At 41.9% G+C, this 25,335-nt stretch overlaps 1 protein-coding gene across 3 annotated transcripts in view; it reads left to right on the top strand.

Annotated features, from left to right (window-relative positions):
- The window catches only part of IFT140 (intraflagellar transport 140), an 86,173-nt gene that overhangs the window by 18,874 nt on the left and 41,964 nt on the right, over positions 1-25,335 (top strand). For 2 of the 3 annotated variants that reach the window (XM_056503293.1, XM_056503292.1), the window contains exons 7-17: positions 2,954-3,045; positions 4,158-4,264; positions 5,111-5,259; positions 12,732-12,935; positions 13,322-13,394; positions 14,526-14,617; positions 15,423-15,550; positions 17,023-17,140; positions 17,572-17,699; positions 21,941-22,088; positions 23,848-23,979. In XM_056503293.1, coding sequence (XP_056359268.1) covers positions 2,954-3,045; positions 4,158-4,264; positions 5,111-5,259; positions 12,732-12,935; positions 13,322-13,394; positions 14,526-14,617; positions 15,423-15,550; positions 17,023-17,140; positions 17,572-17,699; positions 21,941-22,088; positions 23,848-23,979 — 1,371 coding nt within the window. Of the gene's footprint in view, positions 1-321; positions 396-2,953; positions 3,046-4,157; positions 4,265-5,110; positions 5,260-12,731; positions 12,936-13,321; positions 13,395-14,525; positions 14,618-15,422; positions 15,551-17,022; positions 17,141-17,571; positions 17,700-21,940; positions 22,089-23,847; positions 23,980-25,335 lie in introns of those variants that run through there. The other variant, XM_056503295.1, reaches the window with a different exon arrangement.

The following is a 25,335-nucleotide window of genomic DNA, read 5'->3' as shown; positions in this document are numbered from 1 at the left end:
GTCTGCTCATGGTTCAGCTCTGGCTGAAGTTAACCTAGCTTGGGCTGTAGCCCTGGTTCTGACAGACCTCAGAGGATCCGTCCCGGTTTCGGCAGACCCCGAGCGCCAGATACATCCCGGTGCTATGCACCTCGCTGATCGCTCGAGTGCTATCTCGGTGGAACCTCCAAATGTCGCTGTAGGGCTAGGAGCGGCGAAAGAATACAGCAACACAGACTTCCTCAGAAGGCAGAAGAAGAAGCAATTTATTGAAGAATTAGACACACTTTTATAGACTAGATCGCAGAACCAAGGATAGAATCAAGCTCATTGGTCCAAGGAAGGCAACACCTCTTGTAAACATGCTTTTACCAAAACGTCACGTTTCCCACGTATTCTCCTGTGCACAACAGCAGGTGCTAGCTTTGTTATTAATTCTTTCTTTTCTGTTTTCCTTTGAGTAGCTTGGGGAAAATTCACCCTGCTCTTTTTCCCTGACTCAGGTTAAAATCCACATGACCCGTCTTAGATGACCCAGCTTTCGGGGGGTGGGGGTCTGGTTCGCCATTGTTTTTCATGGTCTTGGCCTGTGGGGGGTAGGAAGCCTCTTGCCTTTGTGAAGGTGTGCAGGAGCCTGGGGAAGTTACATGGACATAACCTATGGGAAGCATCTACCATTTTGGTTTTGGTCTCAGCAGCCACTTAAAACTAATCTTTTGTGGCTAAAAACACCTTCTGGTTTTGGATTTTTTTTTTTTTAATTCATGTTGCTGTTGTTACTGTGCTTCTTATTCAGTTGCTTTTTGCTTTCAGTAAATTACCTCAATCCATAGTCTCTGCCTGTGTCCCTCCCTTACCAGAAGGGGCAAGGGAAGGGCCATGGCTTATTTGGAGTTTAATTTCTTGCTGGTGTTAAACCACCACATTTAATTGGTGCCCAAGGTAAGGCTCAAGAGGACTGAGATAACTTTGATCTAAGCGTTTGTGTTTTAGGTAGAGAGCTCCCTGGTTCCAGTGTTGCTTGGTCTGTTCATGTGGGTGTGATACCTAACCCTGTATATACTCCCGTATATACCACTGTGTATCCACCACAGTGATCTGTTTCAAAGCAGGGAGAAGGATCAAGATTGCTGTACTCTGTGATACCAGTTTATGGCATGATAACATCAAAGGCAAAGGGGGTCATTTTTGATACGTGTTGAGTGTTGTTCTTCTGTCCTGGCCTTGGCTCCTACTTCTGAGGATTCATTAATAATCATACACAGCCTGTGAGGGAAGAGGAAAGGATGATTTTTCTGATCCTTTTATCCTCTTCTCCTCCTTCAGGTCTGCTACAACAGCTTTTGAGAATTTTGAATTCTCTTTGGGAGTTAAGGGAAGCATGCTCTCATTGCTATGTCTACTGTGTCTCCTCTGTCCAGTGTACACCATGTTAAGATTTAAGACAGGGATTTCTAGGGAAGTTGTCCAGAGACGTGTCTCAGGATGAATAATCATTAGTGGTGTGGTATGTAGGAGAAAATGGGCCAGCTTTTGAAAGAGTACTCTACTCCTGGTTCAGAAGTTCACCCCTGAACAAGTGTTTGAAGGAAAATTCCTGTGGCAGTTCCAGAGAAGTGCGAAATCATGGAACATACGGGACCCTGGCTACAATTTACTGGACACTGCTTGTTTCTATACAGCACTCTCGGAGGAGGAGGAAAGCAGAGCAACAGGCACCACGGACATTCAAACTGCAGCTTACCCACAACAACAACCTGTGCTAAGAGCAGTTGCCGATATTCAGAAGAAGAAATCCAAGAGCAAATCCATTCAGGCAGTGAGTGATGAAGAGGAAGCAGGGCCCTCACAACAGGAGGAAGAGGCAGGGCTAGAGATAATCCCCTGAGCCCTATTCCTGAGTGAGCTGCAAGACATGTGAAAAGATTTCAGCCTTCAGTCAGGTGAGCCTCTGATGACATGGGTGCTCTGATGCTGAGCTGTCGTGGCCCATGGTATGAAATTAGATGGTAGTGACACTTGGCAACTGGGATCCATGTCCTGGGATGCATGTATTGACCAGGGAATTGGAAAAATAAACTCTCAGCCTCTGGACGCAACTCCTGACAAATGTAAGGGAAAATTTGCTTTGGAAAGATGACCTTTTAGGTCAGTGAGACAAGTGGAACACTGTGGAGGCAAGGTATCTGGTACCTGAGAGAATTAGCTCTGCTGGAAATAATATTTTCAAATAACAAGCAATTCTCTACTAATCCAGACAAGATCTAGTATATGCAAAACATGGCAGAAATTCCTACAGAGTGTGGCGGTGGCATATGCCAACTCATTGGGAGTGACGTCTTGGAAGGAAGGAGAACAAAATACGGACTATTTGGTTTCCAAACCCCTGATGTATGAAGAAGCTATCTCCGCCCTGTTACGAGCCTGTGTCTCTTCAGTGGAAAGACTGACTGAAGACGTCCAGAAATTAAAAGAAGAAATGTATCACACCCTGCCTTATGCTATTACAAAATGCTGCTTGTGGGTAGACCCCAAACCTTCACTTTCCTAAGATACTTTTTTCTTTTTGTCCAAGACAGAAAAAGGCTGGACACTTGTGTGTTACAGGAGTGTCCACTTCTCATTGATCATTATTTATGTTTGACTAGAAGTAAGATCTGGAATTTCACATTTGAAAGGAATCTTTATTAAATTCTAGGAGAAGTTCTAGTACAAGAGTAAAATACTGCTATTTTTTCCTACATAAGTAACCCACTACAAGGTTTCTTTTATTAAATTTATACATTATAGTCTTGATGCATTCTATGGTGGTCACTGTCTGAATTCACTGTCTGAATATGTCTGTCTGAATTGACAGATATAGTTATTTTCATATTTTTACTTTATAGCCAAACTGTGCAGTTCAGATGCTTAGTGTCCTTCAGAGTGCTCCTTCTACCTTCTGTAAATGTATTTATTTGCTTATGGTTAACAGGTGAAGTTGAGTGGGAAGACTGGTCATTCTGCAGACATTATTTTAATAGACCGTAGCCTGGTTATTACAGCACTAGGTGAGGCAGTCATCAGGTAAGAATGAAAGTTGTTCTGGCTGCCCCTGAGAAGGGCCAGCTAAAAGTTACAGTCTGCAATGAACTGAATATTTTGCTGAAATGTTGGTTGGGGTTTTTTACCAATAATGAAAAACTCCCAATATTTCCTAATCCTGTTGGTCAAAATAAGTAGAGAAATTATTTTTTTTTTTTTTTTTTTAGTCAAGGACAAAAACTAATTTGGTATGGCTCACTTTCTCTCTAGGTATTTTATTTTGTCAGGCAGTGCTACGTACTCTGTTCCTTCCTTGACTGCTATTACTGATTTCTTCTGAAAATTAATCCAATTCGGAGTTTTGCATGAAAATATAGTCCCTTTGCTGTTCTTGCGAATGTTACTGTGATCCTTAGGATACTCATAGCATCAGCAACCAGAAAAAGTGCTTACTTTTCAGGACATTTCTTTTACTGTAATATAAGACAAGTATTTCAATTACTTCTGTACCTATTAATTTAAAGTATGTTGCTTTGCCATGCTGTTATGTTACTGTGTTCTGTAGTTTTACCTTTTTTTGCAATCTTTTCTTCCTTGTCTTTCCTGCTCTACCTGTTCCTCCTTCCTTTTGGGAAGGTGGAGTGTTACATTAATATCAGTATTTCCCTTTATTGAGCCTCTGTCCACTACTATCAGACAGAATCTTCTGTTAATTTTGTGAGAATGCAATAAAGACCAAGTATCAAGAAGGAATAGTTTAATGGCAATATTTAGTTCTAGAAAATAAATCTGGAATCCAAAGGACTGTATTCAGGAATAGAAAGGAGGAAGGGTAATTAGGGAGGAAGAAAGTTGCAACTAGCGCTCACTTTTTTCTTTTATTTTTTTTTAAAGCTGTACTTGCTTCTGACTTCTTTCTTCATAGGAGAATATCCCTAAACATACTGCAGATTAAAAAGTCAAAGGAAAAGGAAGGAGGCTGTTAAGAAATTCATACTTCAGAGGCAGCTGCTGACAATTTAATTTTAAAAATTAAATTATCTAGGTATTGGGGAAATAGTAAACTAATGCCATGTACAGCATCCTATTGACTGTATTTGGCAAGACACCTGGAAAGAAAATCATTGTTAACACTCCTGTTTTGTGTGTCTTAGGTTCTGGGATTTGGATCGAGATGAGAACTATGTGCTCTCCCTAGATGTGCGATTTGGCTTTGAGGGGGGAGAATGTATTAACTGTGTGTCTTACTGCAGTGCTAAAGGTGAGAAATAACATGGCAGCTGTGATCTCTGGTCCTAAACCTTGTCAAACTTCAGCCTTCCATGCCCTGTGTTCAGTATGTTTGTCTTACGACTGAGATAGTATGTGATGTTGAAGATTTTAGTTTGGATAGGAAATGTGCCTTGAAAGGTGCAGGGAAGTCATTCGATACTCAGCTACACTTGGACTCACTGGAGTCAGGTCATGGTACAGGAACTGGATTCCCTTTGACACAAATACCCCTGGAGTACACCTAAGGCACTCCAGCATGTTTTGGGCATTCAATCTACAAGCCTGCACTGCAGCTAATGCAAAATAGAGCTTAGTGGCATGTATCATGTGTATGCCAGGTCCTTACAACAGATCGTTTCTGCAGAGCTGCTCCTGGGCACCACCTTGTTTGCTAGCGTAGGCACAGCTGATGTCTGCTGCAATAGTTTTCAGTGATTGGTTGTCCAAAGTGACTACAAAACTAGCTATTTGAAAATAAACACAAGTCATAGGAGGAATGGCTGAGGTCACTTGGTTTCTTCATCCTGGAGAAGAGGAGATATTCAATAGTTCTATATTCTAAGGAAAGGTTAAAATGAAGTAATTGTCTGATGCATTTTTAAAATGCTAGCTTAGAAGATGCACCTTGCTACGTGGAACTTCTCCCATTGTTTTTCCAGAAAAGTTCTCCCATATAAGACTAGGATGTTGGTTTGCAGTGAGGCGAGAAATGCTGCTGCTGGAAAGTAGTTTCTCAGTACCCAAGAACCAGAGTTTGCTGCATGTTACATTGCGTGATGTAGATTTGTTTTTCTGAAGTCCAAGATGAAATGCCTGAAATGTTTGTGAATGGCAGGTATCTTGGCAGCTGGAACCAGTAAGGGGAAAGTAGCAATGTGGAAGAAAGCAGCAGGATCTGATCAGACCACATGGGCTTCAGAGGGCAAGGAGAGGTGGAAGTTCCAGGCATCTACAGAACTTGAAGGAAATGTCACTCAGATAAAGGTAAGAAAGGAAAGAGCCTCCTTGGATGTTAGTGGGACTTCACAAACTTTAGATGAATAGACCATCTTTGTGAGAGAGATGACCACGATCTCTATCATATGGATATGTGTTCCAGCAGAGGCTGGTTCTCCTTCAGAAGTAGGAGGAAAACTCCTGAAGATCAAATAACTTTTAAAATTGAACTGGGCATAAATACTCCCTGTTTGTAGCTAGTCTCTCCATCATATGGTTCACTGGCAAAACCTTTGGATTCAGCTCCTTGAAATTATTTTCTGGAAAAAAAAGATTATCAGGAATGTTAATTTTACATAAATATATTTTAAAAAACCAAGAAAATATGACTAAATGCATTATTTTATTAAGTTTTTTTTCTATTTGTTACTTTCTCAATGTAAAGTTTCATCTCACTGGTAGTTGTAAAAATAAAAATGTATATTTACAAACAAATAATCTTTGGGAAGATGTGCTATCTAGAAAGGAATACTATGTATTTTAACATATTGTCTGTTAATGTCAGGGTGGAGCATTTTATTTTATTTGAAATATTTTCATTTGTCCCAATGAGGTTAAACACGGTCATTCTATGCCTAATAGCATTTTGATATACACAGAAGAGAAATGCTGAGGGTAACAATCATAAATTTAAATTTTAAGTTTTATATTAGTGAACAGCTTTTTTGCCACCAGCATTCTGCTAAAAGGCAAAGCTTGTGCTTTAGGTTCTCCAGCATCTTTGGTTGTTGTGTTTTATACTATATTATTAAGTTTGTTTCATTTTTAAGTGTTTCTGTTATACGTTGCATAATTCTGTTTCTCTGCTTCTTATGTGAGAACAATCCCCATTATTCTTTATAAGGAAATAAAATCAAATATATCTGGTGACTTTCAAGAGAAAGTAATTTTATATTTGCTATTATTCTGTTTTCTCATAAGACTGGAAAGTATTTAAAAAGCAATGGCATTTGCTTGCTCATTTGCTTGCTCTGTATTGGTATGGAGTGAGGGTCTGTAACACCATCCTACTTATAAAGTTAAAACAAAAGTGCTGTCAAAATGGAGAAGCCAAGTTTTTTATTAAGCTTCAGTAACAACAGGTCCAGGATATAGGAAATAATGTGTGCTACAATTATCTCATACATTTGCTAATATAGGTGATTGTGTCAGCTTTCCCATACAAGCCTTTTCAGATAACAGGATATGGAGCATTGTCCTGAAGTAGCACATCCCCTGTAGCCTCCATAACTACACCAAAGGGGAAATTGGTCATTGGGTTGGGGTTTTTTTCTTGTTGTTTTTTGTTTGTTCTATTTCATATATATTTTTTCTGGTAAAGAACTGTTACTCCTTTTCCCGTATTTTTTCCTGGAAGCCCTGTATTTTTAAAGTTATAATAATTTGGAGGGAGGGGGCCACCTTTCCATTCCGGGAAGGTTCCCACCTTCCTTGGCAGACACGTGTCTTTTAAACCAGGACATTAATTGGTGACCAATGTGGGGCCCAAGGGCATTGAGAGGAAAGGGTGAAAAGAGAAGAATAATTCTTAAGTAACTTATTTGTGTACTGGATATAGAAACCTTGTTAGGCAGCACCATGTCTAGCATACCCTGGTTTGGTTGACTGTAGCTGTATTGGGGTTGTATTCTTTCCAGCCCCGGGATGCTACAAGAGTCCAGATAGCTCAAAACTCTCGTGGCAGAGCCACAGCTACGCACTAGCGGAGATCAAGGCTTGAGACCATGCTGCAGAGATTCTGAAGATGTCTTTATTTCTCCGAAGGGAATCTGCTCACAAAAGTCCAATTACATGATATAACAAAGAGCTTATATAGCTTTCTAAAGGATTGAAATTCTAACCAATAAAAACTACAAATTACAGACTAACCAATTACCTTAAAATTCTAAGTAAGAAAAGGACCAATTACTTAACAACTTTAAAAACCAATAGAAATCCTAAGAGATAACTGAAGTTTTGATAAGGAAAAAGGGGTCCCGCTTTAAGGAATTTCTTTGTCTAAGGAATCAGGTCCCAGGGGCCCTGTTTGGGGGAAGTAACATCTTCTACAGTTGATACATGATTTTTGGTTTGGTTGGCATATGTTTTTCCTGTTTGCAAGTCATTATTTAAACATGGGTCTTACGACTAAGGCCTTTGTGGCTCTTACCCCGTTTATAGAGTGGGTCAATACGGTGAGGAATTCAATGCTTCTTCTGAAATGTGGGCACAAGGCTGTATAGTTATCACAAATGAAGTTTGTATCTTTGGGGTTTCCTTAATAATGCTAGCTATTGTGAGGAAGCAACACAGGAGAGTTGCTAGCTATTGTGAGGAAGCAACACAGGAGAAGCCCTTCACCCACTTTTTTGGGCCTACAACAACAGCTTCTAAAGAGCTAAAATTTCCCCTAGAAGTTAAAGATATCATATACTTTTTGATGTTTTTATTCAGTGAGGTCCATTGACCATTCAGAGACAGGGTGAGGTTGCCTAGTGTAGCTCCCCCAAAACTTGCCACAGAGGTCAGGGACACTGCCCAGCAGAACCACCTGCAGTCAGAGGGAAAGGTGGATAGCACAGTAGTGGAACAAACAGACGGTACAAATGTCCAGGTTCCAGCTAAACCACAAGGGCAGCCACAGCCAACAGCAGCAGTCACCCCTTTGCAAAAGAGGCAGGATAAAACCAATTCTGTGTGCCCAGCTAATGATGATGAGGAACCAGGGCCCTCACAACCAGCAGAGAAGCCAGAGCCTGAGATCATCACTGAGTCCCTGTCGTTTGACAGTCTCTGTAGCCTGTGAAAAGACATTATATGATGGTGAGCGAGGCTTTTTTGGCTTGGTTGATTCAAGTTTGGGACCTTATAGGTACAGACATGCAACTTGATAGTACCAAAACAAGGCCTTTGGGATCCTTGGCCCTGGCTGTGGCCATTCAGCAGGCATTTGTGAGGGAGCCAGGAGTGGCTTCTAGCAAGTGTAAGAGAGGTTTGTTTACAGTGACAGACTGCAGGAGCACCATTGTAAAAAGCCGTGGAAGACCATGGAGGAAGGATCCAATGCCTAAGAGAAATGGCAGTGTTGGAGGTAGTTTTTGGATGGAATGGACAACATGATAACAACCCTAACAAAGTCATGTGCACAGTGCAAATGTGGTGGAATCTTGCACATCAGGGGCCATCTGAATACTCCAGTTTAATGGCAAAAATGCATCTCAGGGGCAATGAAGGGACAATGAGCTCTGTAGCAAGCGAACTTAGGAATTATGAGAGCAGAGTCCAAGGCCTGCAGACACACATCTCTGCTGTAGAATCGGTTGATAATCTCAGGGATGATAATAAAAAACTCAGGGAGAGATGTTTACCCGTGGCGCCAATGCAAACCAGGGCCCTTGAAGTCAGAGCCAGATATCCCCCAGACAGAGAGAGTGGGTATGCCCCACAAATTGAGATATTTCCTACTCAGCCATGGGGATGTGAGACGGTGGGACAGGAAATTGACTTGTGTCCTGGCAGCCTGTACACAAGAACCGAAGGGGAAAGGAAAAGCGAAGTCAGTGAGAGTGAGTGCCAGTTTCCCATGGGCAAGGATCTGACCCACTGGGAGGTACCTCCCATATGTATTCACGAGAACCAGTTTTAGAGGGGTCCTGCCTCTAGCCAGGTAGGGGCACCGAGGGATGACCATGTCTACTGGAATAATGTGGATCTGATGACCTGGCATGTCAAACCCACAAGAATACAAGGCTTTAGCTGACACTGGTGCTCAGTACCACCGGGATGTGTGGGGTCAGAAACAGCCTCTGTTTCTGGGGTGATGGGATTCTCAAGAGCTGAGGGTGTTGGAAGCTGAAGTGAGCTTGACTGGGAAGGACTGGCAGAAGCACCCCATTGTAACTGGCCCAGGTGCCCCATGTATTCTGGGCATTGGCTATGAATGGATACTTCAAAGACTCAAGAGGACATTGATGGGCTTTTGGAATTGCTGCTGTGGACACAAAGATTTAAGCAACTAAACACCTTGCCTGGACTCTCAGAAAATCCTGCCATGTTTAGGACTTTTAAAGGCAGAAGAACAGCAAGTACCAATTGCCACCTCAACAGTGCTTCACTGGCAATACCAAACAAATAAAGATGCCATGATTCCCATTCACAAGATGATCCATGAGCTGGAGAGCCAAGGAGTATTCAGCAAGGCCCACTTGCCTTTTGTCCCCATTTGGCCTGTGTGTAAGTCTGATGGGGAATGGAGATGGACAGTGGATTATGTGGCTTGAATGAAGTGACTCCACCGCTGAGCGCTGCTGTGCTGGTCATGCTGAAACTCCGGTATGAGCTGGAGTCCAGAGCAGCAAGGTGGTATGCCATCATTGACATTGCCAATGCATTTCTCTCCATTCCTCTGGCAGCAGAGTGTAGACCTCAGTCTGCTTGCACCTGGAGGGGAGTGCAGTACACCTGGAACTGACTGCCCCGGGGTGAAAGCAAAGCCCCACCATCTGCCATGGGCTGATCCAGGCTGCACTGGAAAAGGGTGAGGCTCCAGAACATTTGCAGTACATCAATGACATCATTGTGTGGGGGAACACAGCAATGGAGGTATTTGAGAAAGGAGAGAAGATCATCCAGATTTTGCTGGAAGCTGGTTTTGCCATTAAAAAGAGCAAAGTCAAAGGACCTGCCGGAGAGATCCAGTTCCTGGGGGTGAAGTGGCAAGATGGACGGCACCAGGTCCCCACTGAGGTCATCAATAAGATCACTGCTATGTCTCCACCAACGAGCAAGAAGGAAACACAGGCTTTCCTAGGTGCCATAGATTTCTGCAGAATTCACATTCCAGGGTACAGTCAGTTTGTGAGCCCTCTTTACCTGGTAATATGCAAGAAGAGCAATTTTCACTGGGGCCCTGAACAGCAGCAAGCCTTTGCCCAGATCTAGCAGGGGACTGCTCATGTGGTAGCCCTTGGCCCAGTCAGGACAGGATCAAAGGTGAAGAATGTTTTCTACTCTGCAGCCAGGAAAAAGGGTCTTTTCTGGAGCCTCTGTCAGAAGGTGCCTGGGGAGACTTGGCCAGCTACTGGGATTCTGGAGCTGAAGTTATGAGGGGTCTGAAGCCTGCTGTGCCCCAAGAGGGGAGATCCTGGCAGCCTATGAAGGAGTTCAGGCTGCTTGAGAGGCGATTGGCACAGAAGCTCAACTTCTTCTGGCACCATGACTGCCAGTGCTGAGGTGGATGTTTAAAGGAAAGGTTCCCTCTACCCACCATGCCACCAATGCCACATGGAGTAAGTTTATTGCCTTGATTACTCAGTGCACCTGTATTGGAAACCCAAATCACTCGGGATCTTGGAAATAATTATGAATTGGCCTGAAGGTGAGGACTTTTTTCTGACAGGTGAAGTACAGGAACAGGTGAGGTGACCTGAGAAAACTTCACCATACAGTCAACTCGCCAATTAAGAAACATGCCTTTTTTCACTAATGGTTCTTGTCACATTGTAGGAATGAACTGAAAATGGAAAGCAGCTAAATGGAGCCACATGTGACAAGTTAGAGAAGCTACCAAAGGAGAAAGCAGGTCAAGCCAGTTTGCGCAACTCAAAGCTGTCCGGTTGGCCCTGGACATTGCTGAAGAGAAATGGCCAAAGACTTACTTCTACAATGACTCTTGGGTAGTAGCAAATGTGCTGTTGGGGTGTCTGGACAGGTGGAAAAAGGCCAATTGGCAGTGTAGAGGAAAACCAGTATGGACTGCTGAAGAATGCCAAGACATTGTCACTTGAGTAGAGGAGATACCTGTGAAAGTCTGTTATGCGGATGCCCATGTCCCCAAGAGTCGGGTTAATGAACAGGTAGACCAGGCTGCAAAAATTGGGATGTCACAGATTTGGACTTGCAACACATGAGAGAGTTGTTCCTGGCTCGATGGGCCCATGATGCCTCAGGCCATTAGGGGAGAAATGCCACCTATAAGGGGGCAGACTGAGGGGTGGATCTAATCATGGACAGTATTTCTCAGGTCATCCATGACTGTGAGATGTGTGCTGCCATCAAGCAGGCCAAGCAGGTGAAGCTTCTCTGGTGTGGGGTGCTGTGGTCCAAGTACAAGTACAGAGAGGCCTGGCAGATGGACTACATCACACTGCCTCAGACCCACCAGGGCAGGCGCTACGTGCTGACCATGGCGGAAACCACCACCGGGTGCTTGGAGACCGACCCTGTGCCTCACACCACTGCTCGGAACACCATCCTGGGCCTTGAGAAACAAGTCCTTTGGAGACATGGTAGGCCTGAGAGAACTGAGTCAGACAACGGGACTCATTTCAAGAACCTTATCAAGAGCCTTATCAATGCCTGGGTTAAGAGAACATGGGCATACCACATTCCCTACCATGCACCAGCTGCTGGGGAAGTTGAGCAGTGCAACGGACATTGAAAGCAATGGTAGGTAGGGCTTTCAAGCAGTGGGATCTACATTTAGCAAAGGCTACAGGGCTAGCTGACACAGAGCTTCCATGAAGCAAGCTGGCCCTGCCCAGTCTGAGCCCTTGTGTACCAGCAGATGGAGATAAGATTCCGGTGGTGCATATGAGAGCTATGTTAGGGAAGACTATTTGGATCAATTCTTCCTCAAGCAAAGACAAAGCCATTTGTTGGGTTGTCTTTGCTCAGGGACATGGTTGAACTTGGTGGGTGATGCAGGAAGATGGAGAAACATAGTGTATTCCTCAATGGGACCTTATTTTACTGTCCATGACGTTGTGCCTGTATGCATATCTGCATGTATATATGTATATAATTAGGATAATGCATGTATGTCTGTAGTTAAAATGTGTAAGTTCAATGTAACATGTTGGTATGGGGAAAAAAAATTGGGGTGGATAATGCTGGGGGTTAGGTTTTCTCAAAGGAATCACTTCCCATTTGTTGTCTTCCTGAGGCCACCATTAAGCCCTGTGGAGGCCCAGGGTGACTCACATGGGAGCATCCCGTGGAGCTACTGCAGCCCCTCTGCTTCCCCAACAGCGCCCCCTTGGTGGTTGTGGCCATAACCACACCAAAGGGGAAATAGCTTGATGGTTGGAAAAACTTGCATTTTTTTCTTTGTAATTGTTTTTTATTTGTTCTCTTTTATATAGATATATTTTCTAATAAAGAACTTTATTCCTTTTTTCATGCTTTTTCCTGGAGGCCCTGTATGTTTGAAGTTATGGTAATTTGAAGGGAGGGGGCCTTCTTTCCATTCCAGGAAGTCCCACCTCCCTTGGCAGACATGTCTTTTAAACCAGACACGGAGTAACAAGCATAATAGTTTGAATCTGTCATATTTCCCTGTAATTCCCTATAGTTTGTATAGGACTTTGCATATGTATAAAAATATTTATTCTGTCTTTCCCCATGTTATTTCAGGGACATTGCTGTGACATTTCAAAACCAGAGATGAAATTGTGTGATTTTTCTTTTCCTGTTATGTACAGTGGGGGTCCCGAAAAAACCTGCTGGCAGTGAACAACATTAGCTCTGTGGTGATCCTCAGTGAGCAGGCCATGTTGGCACATTTTCATCAGCAGGTGGCTGTGGTACAGGTGTCTCCCAACCTCTTCAATGTGATGATCTTCAGCACAGGAGCCACTCACAGCCTTCGTATTGATATGAATGCTAATGGAGTCTTTGCTGCTAAGGTTAATCGGTTTGTTTTATTTTTTTTGTTTATTTGCCTAATCAGTTGCCTAATTAGGTTTATAGAGACCAAACTTGCTAAGTCTTTAAGATAAGCCTTTTTTAAAATATTCAACATAGTGTGTTATAAAGGTATTGTTGTGACAGTAGCAATGGTGCTGCAGTGGACCTTTTTTTTTTTTTTTTTAAAGAACAGGACTCGGGAAATCTCTAGGGTGCTCACCAGAACCTGGAGAACCTCTGGGTTACTGAAAGCCTTCAAACCCAATGTCCAGAGGAACATTGGTGGCTATTGTACGGGAGTTCTTGCTGCGTTATTGTATGAATTCCTGCATGTTTCCAAAAGGAGATAAAAGTATATTTTTATTTGGTGTTTTGTTTGTTTTAGGATGCTGTAGTATTCTGGAATGGGAAGCAAGTGGCTGTCTTTGAACGCTCAGGAGATACCTTCAGAAGTGCAGGTAGGACTTAAAACGTTGGTCAGAGTCAGAATGCTTCTTTTCTTCCAACAGTCTGTGTTCATTCATGGTAGCTGATGCACTGTAATCATAGAATCACAGAACAGTTTGGGTTGGAAGGGACTTTAAAGCACATCCCATTCCAAGCCCCCTACCATGGGCAGGGACACTTTCTTCTAGACTGGAAAAAACTCTTAGGGCTTGAGAAAGCTTTTATCTGATGTAGCTAAGTTACATTATGCAGGGCTTTACAAAACATCGTGTGAGACTAGAACTACTTCTTTTTATATTTTTTTAAGTACACCATTGATGTTGATCAAGAAGACCAATTTTTTTCCTGCTTTTGTAGCTGTGGCTCCTGTTGCCTTTACAGATAAGACATAGCAATGGCTGTTGAATACTTTTCCACTTTGCTTGAGACAATGTATAATCAAGATTACAAAGCACTCACATAGCAACTGGGAAGGAGGTTTTTTTGTCCCAGCTCTCAGGAGAAGTTGTCCTATAAACTTCTGTATATAGTGTCAAGTAGAGTAAACTAGCTTTTTGAATTATTAATTCTCCCTAAATATTTCTGCCTTGAGAAATAACTGATGTAGAATTCCATCAGTTCCATCCTAAATCTTGGTATTTGTCTTTTAAGAATTGTTAAGTGTTTTCTGCTTTATATTTGCTGATGTTTTTCATAGCTTTTCCATGCTGAATCATTGCTTTATTACCATCAAGATCCTAACAATCAACACCACTTCTGAAGTTATTGCAGAGCCACAGTTCTGACAGAGATTCTGTTATCCCCCCTTAGTGGCACTGAAGGGAAAAGTGGATTCTCTTATCAGAACTTCACACTGCACATTTTCTTTCTTTCACTCCCCATATCAACTCTTTTCCCTTCCTCTCTCGCTTGTTTCCATGGACAGAGTGTACCAACACCTGTTTATAATGAGAGCCCCAGCTTTTAAATGTCGTGGCAGTATGGAAGAAGGCTAGGACACCAAGGAGTTGGGATTCAGTAGACTAACAGATTGAAAAAGGGATTTGGTGCAAGACAGTGGAAATTGTGTGCTATAAGTTACTTTTTTTTTCTTTTTACAGAACATATTTGTTATAATGATGGCTTTGTTGTAATTGTTACAGGCTCTTTCCTTTGTGACTCTCCAGTTCTGTCTGTTCATGGAGAAAATCTGTACACAGTTGAGCAGTATCGGATCCAGGTCCGCACTTGGCAGGTAAGGACTGAGAAAAGCGTGAAGATACAAATAGGCCTTGTTGTCTCCAAATGTTGGTGTTAGAGCTTAAAAGTAAAGTGCATGATCTTTATATGTCTATTAAATCTACTTTGTCGTAATACAGTACTCAAAATAAAAAATATTTTGAGTATTTCAGCAGAAAGATCTTTGACATTTTGTGTTCTTTAGAAAGTCTGCCACTCTGAACACTACTGCAGTGTAACTGATAAGTATTTACAGACTTTAAGACAATCTAAATTGCATGCAAGTTGAAATATATATACTACTTTTAGGAAGACTGTCATACTGAATATTCTTACAAGATAATAAAAAATACTACTTGCACATTTTGTGTGAACCTTTGCGCCTCTGCTAGTCTGTGAGAACCAAAATGAGAAATCTAATTGTCAGAGTTCTACGATACTTCGTTTTATTTAGGAAGTACATATTATATTTTAGAATTTGTGTGATTCATCACCTAAATATAATGTATATAATGTTTTTACAGCTATGCATTTAAGGACCTCCAGGGACTTGATATTTCTGTATGTCTTCCACTTGGTAAACGTTGTGTTACTAAAGAAGAAATTATTGCAGAAGGATGCCTTTAAATTTAAACTTATTTTGAGGTTATATACGTACCTGAAACCCAGATGGCATTTGTGTGTGTATGTTTCTCAAATTTGCTTGAAGCAATTCATATAACACAGAAGTTCAGCAATTTGTGACTCAACTTGGTGACAAAGTAAGTCCCTTCAAGTGAGGCTGCAGCCTCACAAACGTGGTGTTACGCATTTCTTCCCAGGGCACAGTTAAACAGCTGCTGGTGTTCTCCGAAGCAGAAGGGAATCCGTGCCTCCTAGATGTCTGTGGGAATTTCCTGGCTGTTGGAACTGATCTGGCTCACTTGAAAATCTTTGATCTCTCACGCAGGTATTAATAAGGCTTTTAAAATCTGTTTATAGTTAAGGATGTATTTTTTGGGGAATCTTTAGCTGGTTTTGATTTGATGAAAAGCAACAGTCCTTTTGAATCTTGAGGCAATACATGCAGGTGTGTGAACTGATAGCGTATTTCCAAAGTAGGGGAGGCAAGTCATGGATTGATGATGATGATGATTGTTATTTTAAAAAGAGGATACCATGAGGGATATCTGAGTGCATTTAAAAGTGTGTGGAGAATTTATAGAAGATCAAGCTAATGGTGTCCCATGTTTCTTTTGATAACTTGAACATGACTTGAATCTCAGAAGAGCTGAAATAAAACCAGGTCTTCTATCTCCTCATAAATCAGCGAACTTGTTTCAATGAATCCATGGAGAAAGTGAACCTAGAACTGTGGAGACTCTGTTCTTCCTCCTGTTTTGCTGACTTTGTTCAAAGGTTGCTGTACTCTTGTATTGATGAACATGAAAAAGATACTGACATGACGCTCCTTTTGAAAATTTAGCTGCTGATGAGAAATGTAATTTTGAAGAGCTGAAAAACCTAAAGAGTGAAACAGATTTTGTTCTTCTTTGCGCACTGTCACCAGAGGAATGCTGAAGTCTAGTTAGTTGCCCTCTGGAGACTACTTGAGTTGGGATCAGACACATTCCACCTGGGACAGTTTGAAGGTTATTAGATTTGGGCAGGTTGTCACTAGCATAGATACTGGATTATGATGTTTGATAGTGAAGAAAAATAGCCTCACTCACGCATGCTGTGATAAATTTTTGTTTGGTGCTGAAAATACTCCTTCTCAAATTATGATACTTTAATTTCAAGGCACCATAGTTGGCTTAGAACAAATGTTATTTTTATAGAATCAAAGATTTTTTTTCATGAGATTTTATTATAGCTCTAAATTGCTGTCACTTCAAATTACTGTTACTTCATTTTGCTACATTCTTATGTTTCATGAGATTTGTCCTCTTTGTTGCTCACTGATTACTGGGTTTGTAACTATACCAGCAATAAGATTCTTTTGAGATAATAATATATAGAAATATGCCCCACTAATGACATTTCTTTACTCCTCCTCCACAGCATGCTTTTCATAGACAGAACTTTTATGTGGTGGGCCCTACTCAATATTCATGGTACTCTTCAACTTACTTCTGTAGGAAAAGCTCTGAACTCAGACTTCTGATCAGGTGTTCTTGCTGTATAGCCATGTTTTGGGAATCCTGTAGAAGCACTGACCTTTATTCTTGCTGATTCATTAAGGAGAGAGTGCCTGTTATCTCTGAAAGAAAGGCAGTGGCAGCAATCCTCTGGAGAAGAAGCGGGAGTCTGGGGCAGTGGTGTCGTACAGTCAAAATAGTTTGCTTTTAATAGTCTTGCTCAAAATTTGCTAAATATTTTGGTTGATGCATATTGCCAGTTGCTTGCCACCATATAATTGAAGTTTATTCTTTCCCACAGAGAGGCAAAAGTGCACTGCAACAGCAGGAGTTTATCCAAGCTGCTCCCTGGCCATGGAGACATTGTGTCTATGAAGTGCAATGCTAATGGCAGCAAAGTCAGCATCCTTGTCAGCAGGGTGAGGCACAGCTCTTCACTCACCATCTGGGGCTTGTCCATTGGTCCACAGACTGGTGTGGGTGAAGATTACTGAGGACACAAGAATCGCATCTCAGAAATAAACCAGCCTGATCCAGGCAGTGTATTGAGTCATGTAGTGAAGTGTCATGTCCCAGCATTATAAGGTCTCTTATGGCTTTGTACAGTGTTGGAAACAATCCAGAAAAGGAATATTTTAGTTGCAAAAGCTAATTTATAGCATTTCAAAGAAATCCAAGGCTGACTTGTTGGAATAGAAAAACAGCCAGGAATTTTCTGGTATTTCTTAGTAAGAATGACCTTAGGTGATTACCAGTGGAGAAAGCTGAGAGCATGAAGCAGATGGGATAAACACACCTGTTCTTCTTTTTGACTGCATGCTCCAGTAACCTTTGTTTTCCTTTCTTGTAGGCAGATGGGAACATTGATTCCAAGATCTGTTTCTATGATGTGGAAATGGACCAAATTACACTCTTTGATTTCAAGGCTGAACAGGGAGATGGTAGAGAGAACCTTTCGGCTGGACAAGGCATTGGCAAGTAAGAGCTTTTACTTCAAGAAGGATTAATGGTGGATTTAAGATGGAAATCTGCCCTGTGGAGACAAGCCCACCTTGATTCTGATGTTCCTCTGTCTTGGGAAGGAGCTTGTATTAATTTAATTACTTATTTCTGGAGAACTAATTAATACTGGTGAATCATATGTCTGTCAAGCTGCATACCTGTCTATTCCAATAATGAGAGCTAGGAAGTGTCAGATGAAGGTCCCAGTGTCATGGTTTGACATTGGCCAAATGCTAGGCACCCCCAAGTGTCATTCGCTTATCCTCGTCTTTACAGTTGGGCGGAGAGGAGGGAAGGAAAAGAAAGGAATTAAAGTTCATGAGTTGAGAGGACGACTGGGAGAAAAACTCTGAGGGTAAAATAGGTTTCAATTTAAAGGTATAAAGTATATTCATTATTAACAGAGTCAGAGGAGGATAATGAGAAGTAAAATAAGCCTTTAAAACACCTCTTTTCTCACCAGCCCTTCCCTCCTTCCCACTGACAGTGCAGGGAGACAGGGGTGGGAGTTTTGGTCAGTTTGTCACTCAAGATCATCTTCTGTTTGCCCAGGGAGAGGAGTCTTTCCTCTGCTATGCCATGGGGTCCCTCCCACAGCAAACAGTCTTCCCAAAACTATTGTGGCATGGGTCAGTCATCCATGGGGTGCAGTCTTTGAAGGATAGGCAGCTCTAGTTTGGAAGCAAGGGCTCTCTCTCTCTATTCAGGTCTTCTACTAGACCCCAGCTTTCTCCGGCATCCATCCACTCTGGTGGGAGCACTTTTCCCATGGGCTGTGAGTGGATTTCTGCATTCTACATGGACTTCATGCATTACAAGGGGACAGTTTGTTTCACCATGCTCCTCGCCATGACTTGCAGAGGAATCTCGGCTCCGATGCTTGAATTACCTCCTCCCCCTCTTTCTTTTCCACTGATCTTGGTGTCACCCTGTTGTTCTCCCTCATGTGTCCTCACATTCTCCTCTGACTAGACAAAAACTGCTGCTTGGTAGCTACCATTGTCAACAAGTTCCACTAATTCAAAGATTCTTGCAGGATTTCACAGTGCTGAGAAATTGATCCCATCTAGGTTCCGCACCAGGGAATCATTCATCATGCTTTCAGTGCTGGCCAGGCAGCCCTGCTGCCGTTGCAGGGGCAGTGGTGGCCACAGCGCCAGCGCTGTTGAACGCCTCTCTTCATGCGGGGCAGAGGGAAGGGGAAGCCGCTGCCGCCCCTGCCCTGGGCTGTTCTGGCATGGTGGTGCCTCCCCACCCCTGGGGGAAAACTGCCTGTGCTGTGTTCTGATTTTATTCTTAAATATGTTATCACAGAGATGTTACCAACCTTTTTAATTGGGCCAGCAGCATGTCTGTCTTCAGAGCCATCAGAGATCAGCTCTGTCAGACATGGTGGAAGCTTCCAGCAGCTTCTCACAGAATCGGGAATTATTTGTCCAAGTTTAGGACAAAACTGGGGGAAAGCCTCCAAAGGAGCCCCCCAAAATAAACCCCCCTCACAATTCCTCCCCCCCACTGGGCTCGGAGAGAATTTTACTCGGGGGGAAAAGTGGAAAAACTTGTTTATTAACAAACACAAGAAAAACACTTCCCAGCAACAGGAAAGTACAATCCCAGATGACAAAAGAACTGTTTTCACCGAAGTGAGAGACGGTCGCTGCTGGGAAGGGCGAGAAGCTTCTTGGGCAGGCTCCGGAGGCAGTCTCTGATGCTCAGGTCCCGTCCGGAGCCGGTACAGATCTTGGAGCTGAAGGAGAGAAAGGGGGAGGGGAAGGCAGCAGCAGCCGGGGCAGAGCCGGGGCAGCAGCAGCAGCAGCGGGGCAGAAGCAATAGGGCAAAAGCAGCGGGGCAGAAGCAGCGGCCGGGGTAGCTAGCGCAGCAAGCAGCAGCAGCAGCAGCAGCAGGGCAAGCCAAGCAAGCACAGCCCCGGGGCACCACCCCCCCGGGGGGGGAAAAGGGCACCGGCGGCAGCTCCATGCAGACAGCGAGGTGTGGGAGCGGGAGAGGAGCAGACAAAACACCAACCCAGGACACCCCTATGACCCTCCATCCTCTCACCGGGCTATGCCAAATCAACACACCCAGAAAGCAAGCTCAGAATAAGTAGGAGGTAGTTCTTCAGCCAACATGGAGCTGATCCAAGGAACTCCTTACAAAGAAAGTAGAGAAGATGAAGGAAGGGCTCATGGAGATATTAGATAAATTCATAGAAAAGAGAGTTACTTTGGAAGCCACATCAGGCTGAAGAGATCTCTGAGGAGAGGATGATTTGGTGTAGGGGGTTTTATGCAGAGGTATTATATTACTGGAATCAGGATCCAGATCTTTATTTAAAGAAAAATCTTGGAAAGCTACCCTTCCTTGAAGAGTTTACATAATAGGAACTGAGAAGAGAACATTCTAAAGGTGCTTGTAAGAAAAAAGGTATTTTTAAAGCATAATAAAAGTTGGATTTCTCTGGGTAAAAATTCATGAGGTGTCTATTTAGAACTAATGCCTTTCTGTTATGCAAACTGTGCTGTATTAGAAATATGTATTCGAAATCCTAGCAGCACAATGCAGTGAAGTAGGAATGCATGTGAAAGTATGGTGTAATATTAGAGTACAAATTCCCATTAGATTTTACAATAATTTTTCTAACTGTATTTTTCTTAAGAAAAACCAGCACTGGAGCAGGTGGATTGCTTTTTTAGCAACTATCTCCTATGAGTATTACAAGCAGAAAAAAGGAATTACTCTCCTTACCACTGAAAACCAGAAGAAACTATCCAGCTTATCAAAAACCAAGGCAAATAAAAATCTGGGGTCTTATGTCCTGCTTAGTTATGCAGTAGTGTAGTCAAGAGTAAGTGAGGAAGTTGTTTCCAAGTGCAGTATCTTGTCTAGCCCAACAGAGGCCAACCTAAGCCAGGAATGCTGTTTCACTGTTTGAGTGTTAGGTAGTGTCTCTGTGAACAATCCATTTATCTGTGCTTCCTCTTAAAGGATCTTCAAATTAGAGTGAGTAAACTCAGCAGAAAGTGATAATAATTTACAGCTCTTCTGCTTCTCTTTCCTTTCTCCTGAGGCAAAATCTAAACACTCCCAGGTTTTTTACACAAATTCTGTTTTTCAGTTTGCAATTTACTGATTTTGAATTCCATGGCAGAGAGAGGACTTAGGGTGTTTCTGCACCTCTTTGAATATCTCTTTCATTTTGCCCTCTAGCCCTACTTCAGTCCTCCCCACAAATTCCACCCTTCAGTGGTGACAGCAAGTGAGAAAATACTTTAGTGATTTCTTTGGTTTCTCTTTTAGGCAATCTGACATTTTTTCAGAAGAGTGAATACTAAACTGTTGCTAAAATAGTGTGATTCTGTATGTCTGGAGTCTTGACATGGCTGTCACTGAAGTAGTATTGAAATGCCTAAAGGAGGTATTAGGATGTTATTATTTAAACTACTGACAGAGACTGGCTTTCCCAAGGCTGCAGGAGAAGTTTTTGTGCTTGGTGTGCTGTTCCACAGTGCCTCAGAATTTTTGACATACAGTAGCGAGATGGTATTTGGTCTCTTCTCCCAGGTAACAATCAATAGGAGGAGAGGCAATGGCCTCGGGTTGTGCCAGTAAAGGTTTAGATTAGATATTAGGGAAAAATTTTTCAGGTAGAATTGTCAGGCATTGGAACAGGCTGGCCATGGCAGTGGTGGAATCAGCATCCTGGGAAGTGTTCAGGAAATGTGTTGATGTGGCACTCTGGGACATGGTTTAGTGGTAAATGTGGTGGTGGTGCTGGGTGCACAGTTGGACTTGGTGATTTTAGTGGGCTCTTCCAATCTTAATGATTCCATGGTTTGAAGACAGAGCTGAGGCAGCCCCTGTGTTACAGCAGCAGGCTCTGAGGTAGATAGTTTGAAGGATGTTCAAGTGTTTCTGTAGGACCTGCAGTCTCAAAGGAGGCAGATTTTGAGTACCTATTTTTATATGCAGTGGCAACTTTTTTTTCTACTAAAATGCTTTATGTCCTGTCACCACTGTCAGTGTAAGAGACCAAACCAGAAGTATTGTTGCCATGTGTAAAATGTTAGGAGTCAGGAAAACGTATCTGCGAAATGTTCTAATACAGATTATAAATAACTGAGAATGATTCATTGGCTAGAGCTTTATTTGCACTCATGCACTGAATGGGCTGGAATTACTTTGTCTCCCTTTCTGCATTTTTTCTTGTCTCTTGTTAGGTTTGTAGTGGAGTATCCAGAGCTGCACAGTCACATCCCTGCTTGCCATTTCTGGGACCAGAGTGAACCAAGACTTTTTGTATGTGAAGCAGTTCCTGAATCAGGCCTCCAACCTCCAGACCAAAAGAAAAACCAGACTGAGGGCACAGTATGGTCTTTTTTATTTGTTTTATCTTGTTTTACATGGAGCTCTGCCTGTCCAAGTAAATCCTTTATGCTTCATTGAGGATGTAGGAGTGGGTAGTACACATTACTACGTGCAAAAAAGAAGTCACCCTGTGTTTGGTGTTTGTGCTTCAGGTAGTCCCTCTATGGCAGCTCTCTGGTTTGTGCTGAGCTTGCATACAATGTAAAGGAAAAAGAGGGTCTTTAGCTGTGACAGAATTTTGGGAATGACCATAGTGCAAGCTTGTAACTGGACTACAGTTTTTCAGGTGAAATTATTGGGTGGATTTATAATGTAGAAGTTTGTAACTTAAAAATTGATTGATTTTATATCTTAAGTCCACTTTTAGCTGCAAGAATTAACTTGATAGAATAACAGGGATGATACTGTTAAGGTGAACAGAGAAATATGCTCTTCTACCCAGTCCCTGCCATCTTCTGCTTTTCTAGAGAGACATTATGGGACTTCGCAAATTATTTATTATTTATTATTTATTATTTATTATTTATTATTTATTATTATATATTATTATTTATTATTATTTATTATTATTTATTATTTTTTACATTAGAAAAATATTTCATTTTTATTGATCAGAAATTATCTAATCAAATTTTCTTTCATCATGCAAACAATTCTTCCCCTCTTCTCCTGCTGTTGTGCTTGTAGTGCTCCTTACCACTTTGTACAGTACTGCCTATCCTGCATAAACATTCAATTGATTTGAAACATCCATTTTAATCTCAACTTTTTGGATTTGTGCCTTATTTTAACTAAGTCTCATAAAATTAGATACAAAAAACTCATTGTGTCTTTTGTTGGTTAAAATGACCTTACAAAAACCATAAGATCAAAGTAAAAAGGAGAAATGGGGATAGGGATGTCTCAAAAGGCCTGGCTAGGGTCTTCTAGAAAAGAGAAGAACAATTCAACCTAATGTATCTCAACTTAAAAACTTAAAAATGCTTGGCTTCTAAATAAATTTGAAAAAAAACCATATAAAAGTAGTGCAACTTTTTGCCCCTTATTCAACAGAACTTTTTACTGTCTGCTTATGCTTTAGTAAATGAAGTCTGATTAACTTCTGTTGGAAATAAATATTTTTTTAACTTAAGTCAGGTCAATACTTAAACTGTTAGAGGAACTATTTTTGAATGGATGATATATTTCCTGGGAACTCAAAGCAGTCCATTAGCTGATGTATTTATAGTGGGAATGATATAATGCTTTTAGGAAAAAAAGTTGAAAATAGTTGTGGCTGCCCCATGAAGTCTTTAAGGCCAGGCTGGACAGGCTTGGAGCAACCTGGTCTAGTAGAAGGTGTCCCTGCCCTGGCAGGGGCTTGGAACTAGATAGTTTTTAAGGCCCCTTCTGACACAAACCATTCTGTGATTCACTTATTCTGTGATTGTTTCTTTGCCCTGAGCCAGATCTCTCAGCCAGGTCTGAAGCAGCTATCTGTGGTTAGGGGCTTCTCTCTTTATGGTGGGTAAAACTGGTTGCTGAGGCAGAGGTGGAAGTCCCTGTGCAGGAGGACCAGTCTGGAATGCAGAGCAAGGTGCTGGCTGCTCGCTGTAGGGAGGAAACATGTTGCTCTGCTCTCCCAGCAGCTGTCTGTCTGAATGTATAGGTCATACGATTGTCAAGAGAAGCTTCAGCCAAGTGAATATGGAAAATAAAAACAAAAAGAAAGAAGGATATTGCAGCATAAAAACAAACAGTGCTTCACTTCCTTTTCCAGATGGATGTTTGGATTATATCATTCTTCAGCACTGAAGAGCATGGCCTTTTGCTTCAGGACAGCTTTCCATTGCCTTCATCCTACCAGGTTCTTCTGGGCATGGAGGTGCCACATTATTACTTTGCAAAAAAGGTGAGGTAATCTCCAATTCCTTCCCTTCCCAGAAATTCATACTTTCCACTGTATAGGGATCAAATTTAACCAAATTGAGTCTGGGGTAGTTAGAGCAATCCAATGGCAAGGGATGCATCATGTGTAGAAATGACGTAATTCCGATGCAGATGAATTTGGCAGAATTGTGGAATTCATAATGAGATGGCTTTTTATGGGTATTGTAAACTGAATGTGATGTACAAGTGTAGCTGAAACAGGAATTACCAGGTAATGCAATTGAAAAAGGGATGTGAAAAAAGCCTCTACTTTATCTAGTCACTGTGCCTATTGCAACTGCAAGAGGGGGGTGTGTGTGTGAGATTTAGGTAGGCCGTAAGACAGGACATTTCATACTGGCTTTGGCAGAAGCATCCCTCTTCCTTGCTGGAATGAAGCTTAATCTCCAAGAATACCTGAGAGAGCAAGAATAGTCATTTTGCACGATCAACAAGTGCCTGTGCGCTGCAAATGCCAAGAATACAGGCTCTAACTTCTAAAACTTGAATTTCAGTCCAAAATTGTTTGCATTTCAGATAAATGATACCCTACATAATTCCATGTATACTGGGCAAGCTGCAGCCTTTCACCTACAGATTGGTTTCTGGTGAATTTCTGACCCGGGTTTCCTGGTGCTTCTTAGGATGATGATTTGCTCTGTTCCTGTCTTGTAGGAAGAGTTTAACAGAGTCCATTTACTATACTAATGTATTTAGTTTTGTAAAATCTACAGGAAATTAATGAGACTTCTAAGCTTCATGTAGCTTGAGAGCACTATTAGACAGGGAGAATATACCTACTTATCATATTTCAATTCAGAGCAGCACTTTGCAATTCATCCCCTTCAAAGCACTGCCTGTTGTCGGTCTTCCTGTGCAGACTGAGCTTTTAGAGTTGTGCTGTGTTTTACTTTTCTTTTTCACTTAAATTGAAAGGTCAAATGTGATATGCTGCATTTTTCAATCTCTCATTTTAGCACTTCTCCATTCTTCATAATTTCTCATGCTATTTTACTTTGATACTATGATTTTTTGTTTTTGTTTTTTTTTTTTTATTCTGTATGGATTTTTGCTGCCATTAGTTGTGCTTTCGGAGGGGATGTGTCTATAAACCTGTAAGTATCTGCATTGCTCTTCCTTCGTCCTCTGCTCCACTGGTTTCCATTTTCTTGTTGTCTCTTTATGACAAAGTCACATTTTACATCACTTATATTCATTTGGGAAACCTAATATAGTGTAAGAGTAGAGTCTGCTTTAAATAGAGTAAATCAAGTTGATGCAACAAGCCTTCTTGACCAAATTTCATTCCAAGGTTTCTCCTTATTTGCTATAATGTCTT

Source organism: Oenanthe melanoleuca, chromosome 14 (assembly GCF_029582105.1).
Source record: "Oenanthe melanoleuca isolate GR-GAL-2019-014 chromosome 14, OMel1.0, whole genome shotgun sequence".
Taxonomy (NCBI): Eukaryota; Metazoa; Chordata; class Aves; order Passeriformes; family Muscicapidae; genus Oenanthe; species Oenanthe melanoleuca.
The sequence above is the reverse complement of the archived record's forward strand: the minus strand, read 5'-3'. Positions and strand labels throughout refer to the sequence as shown.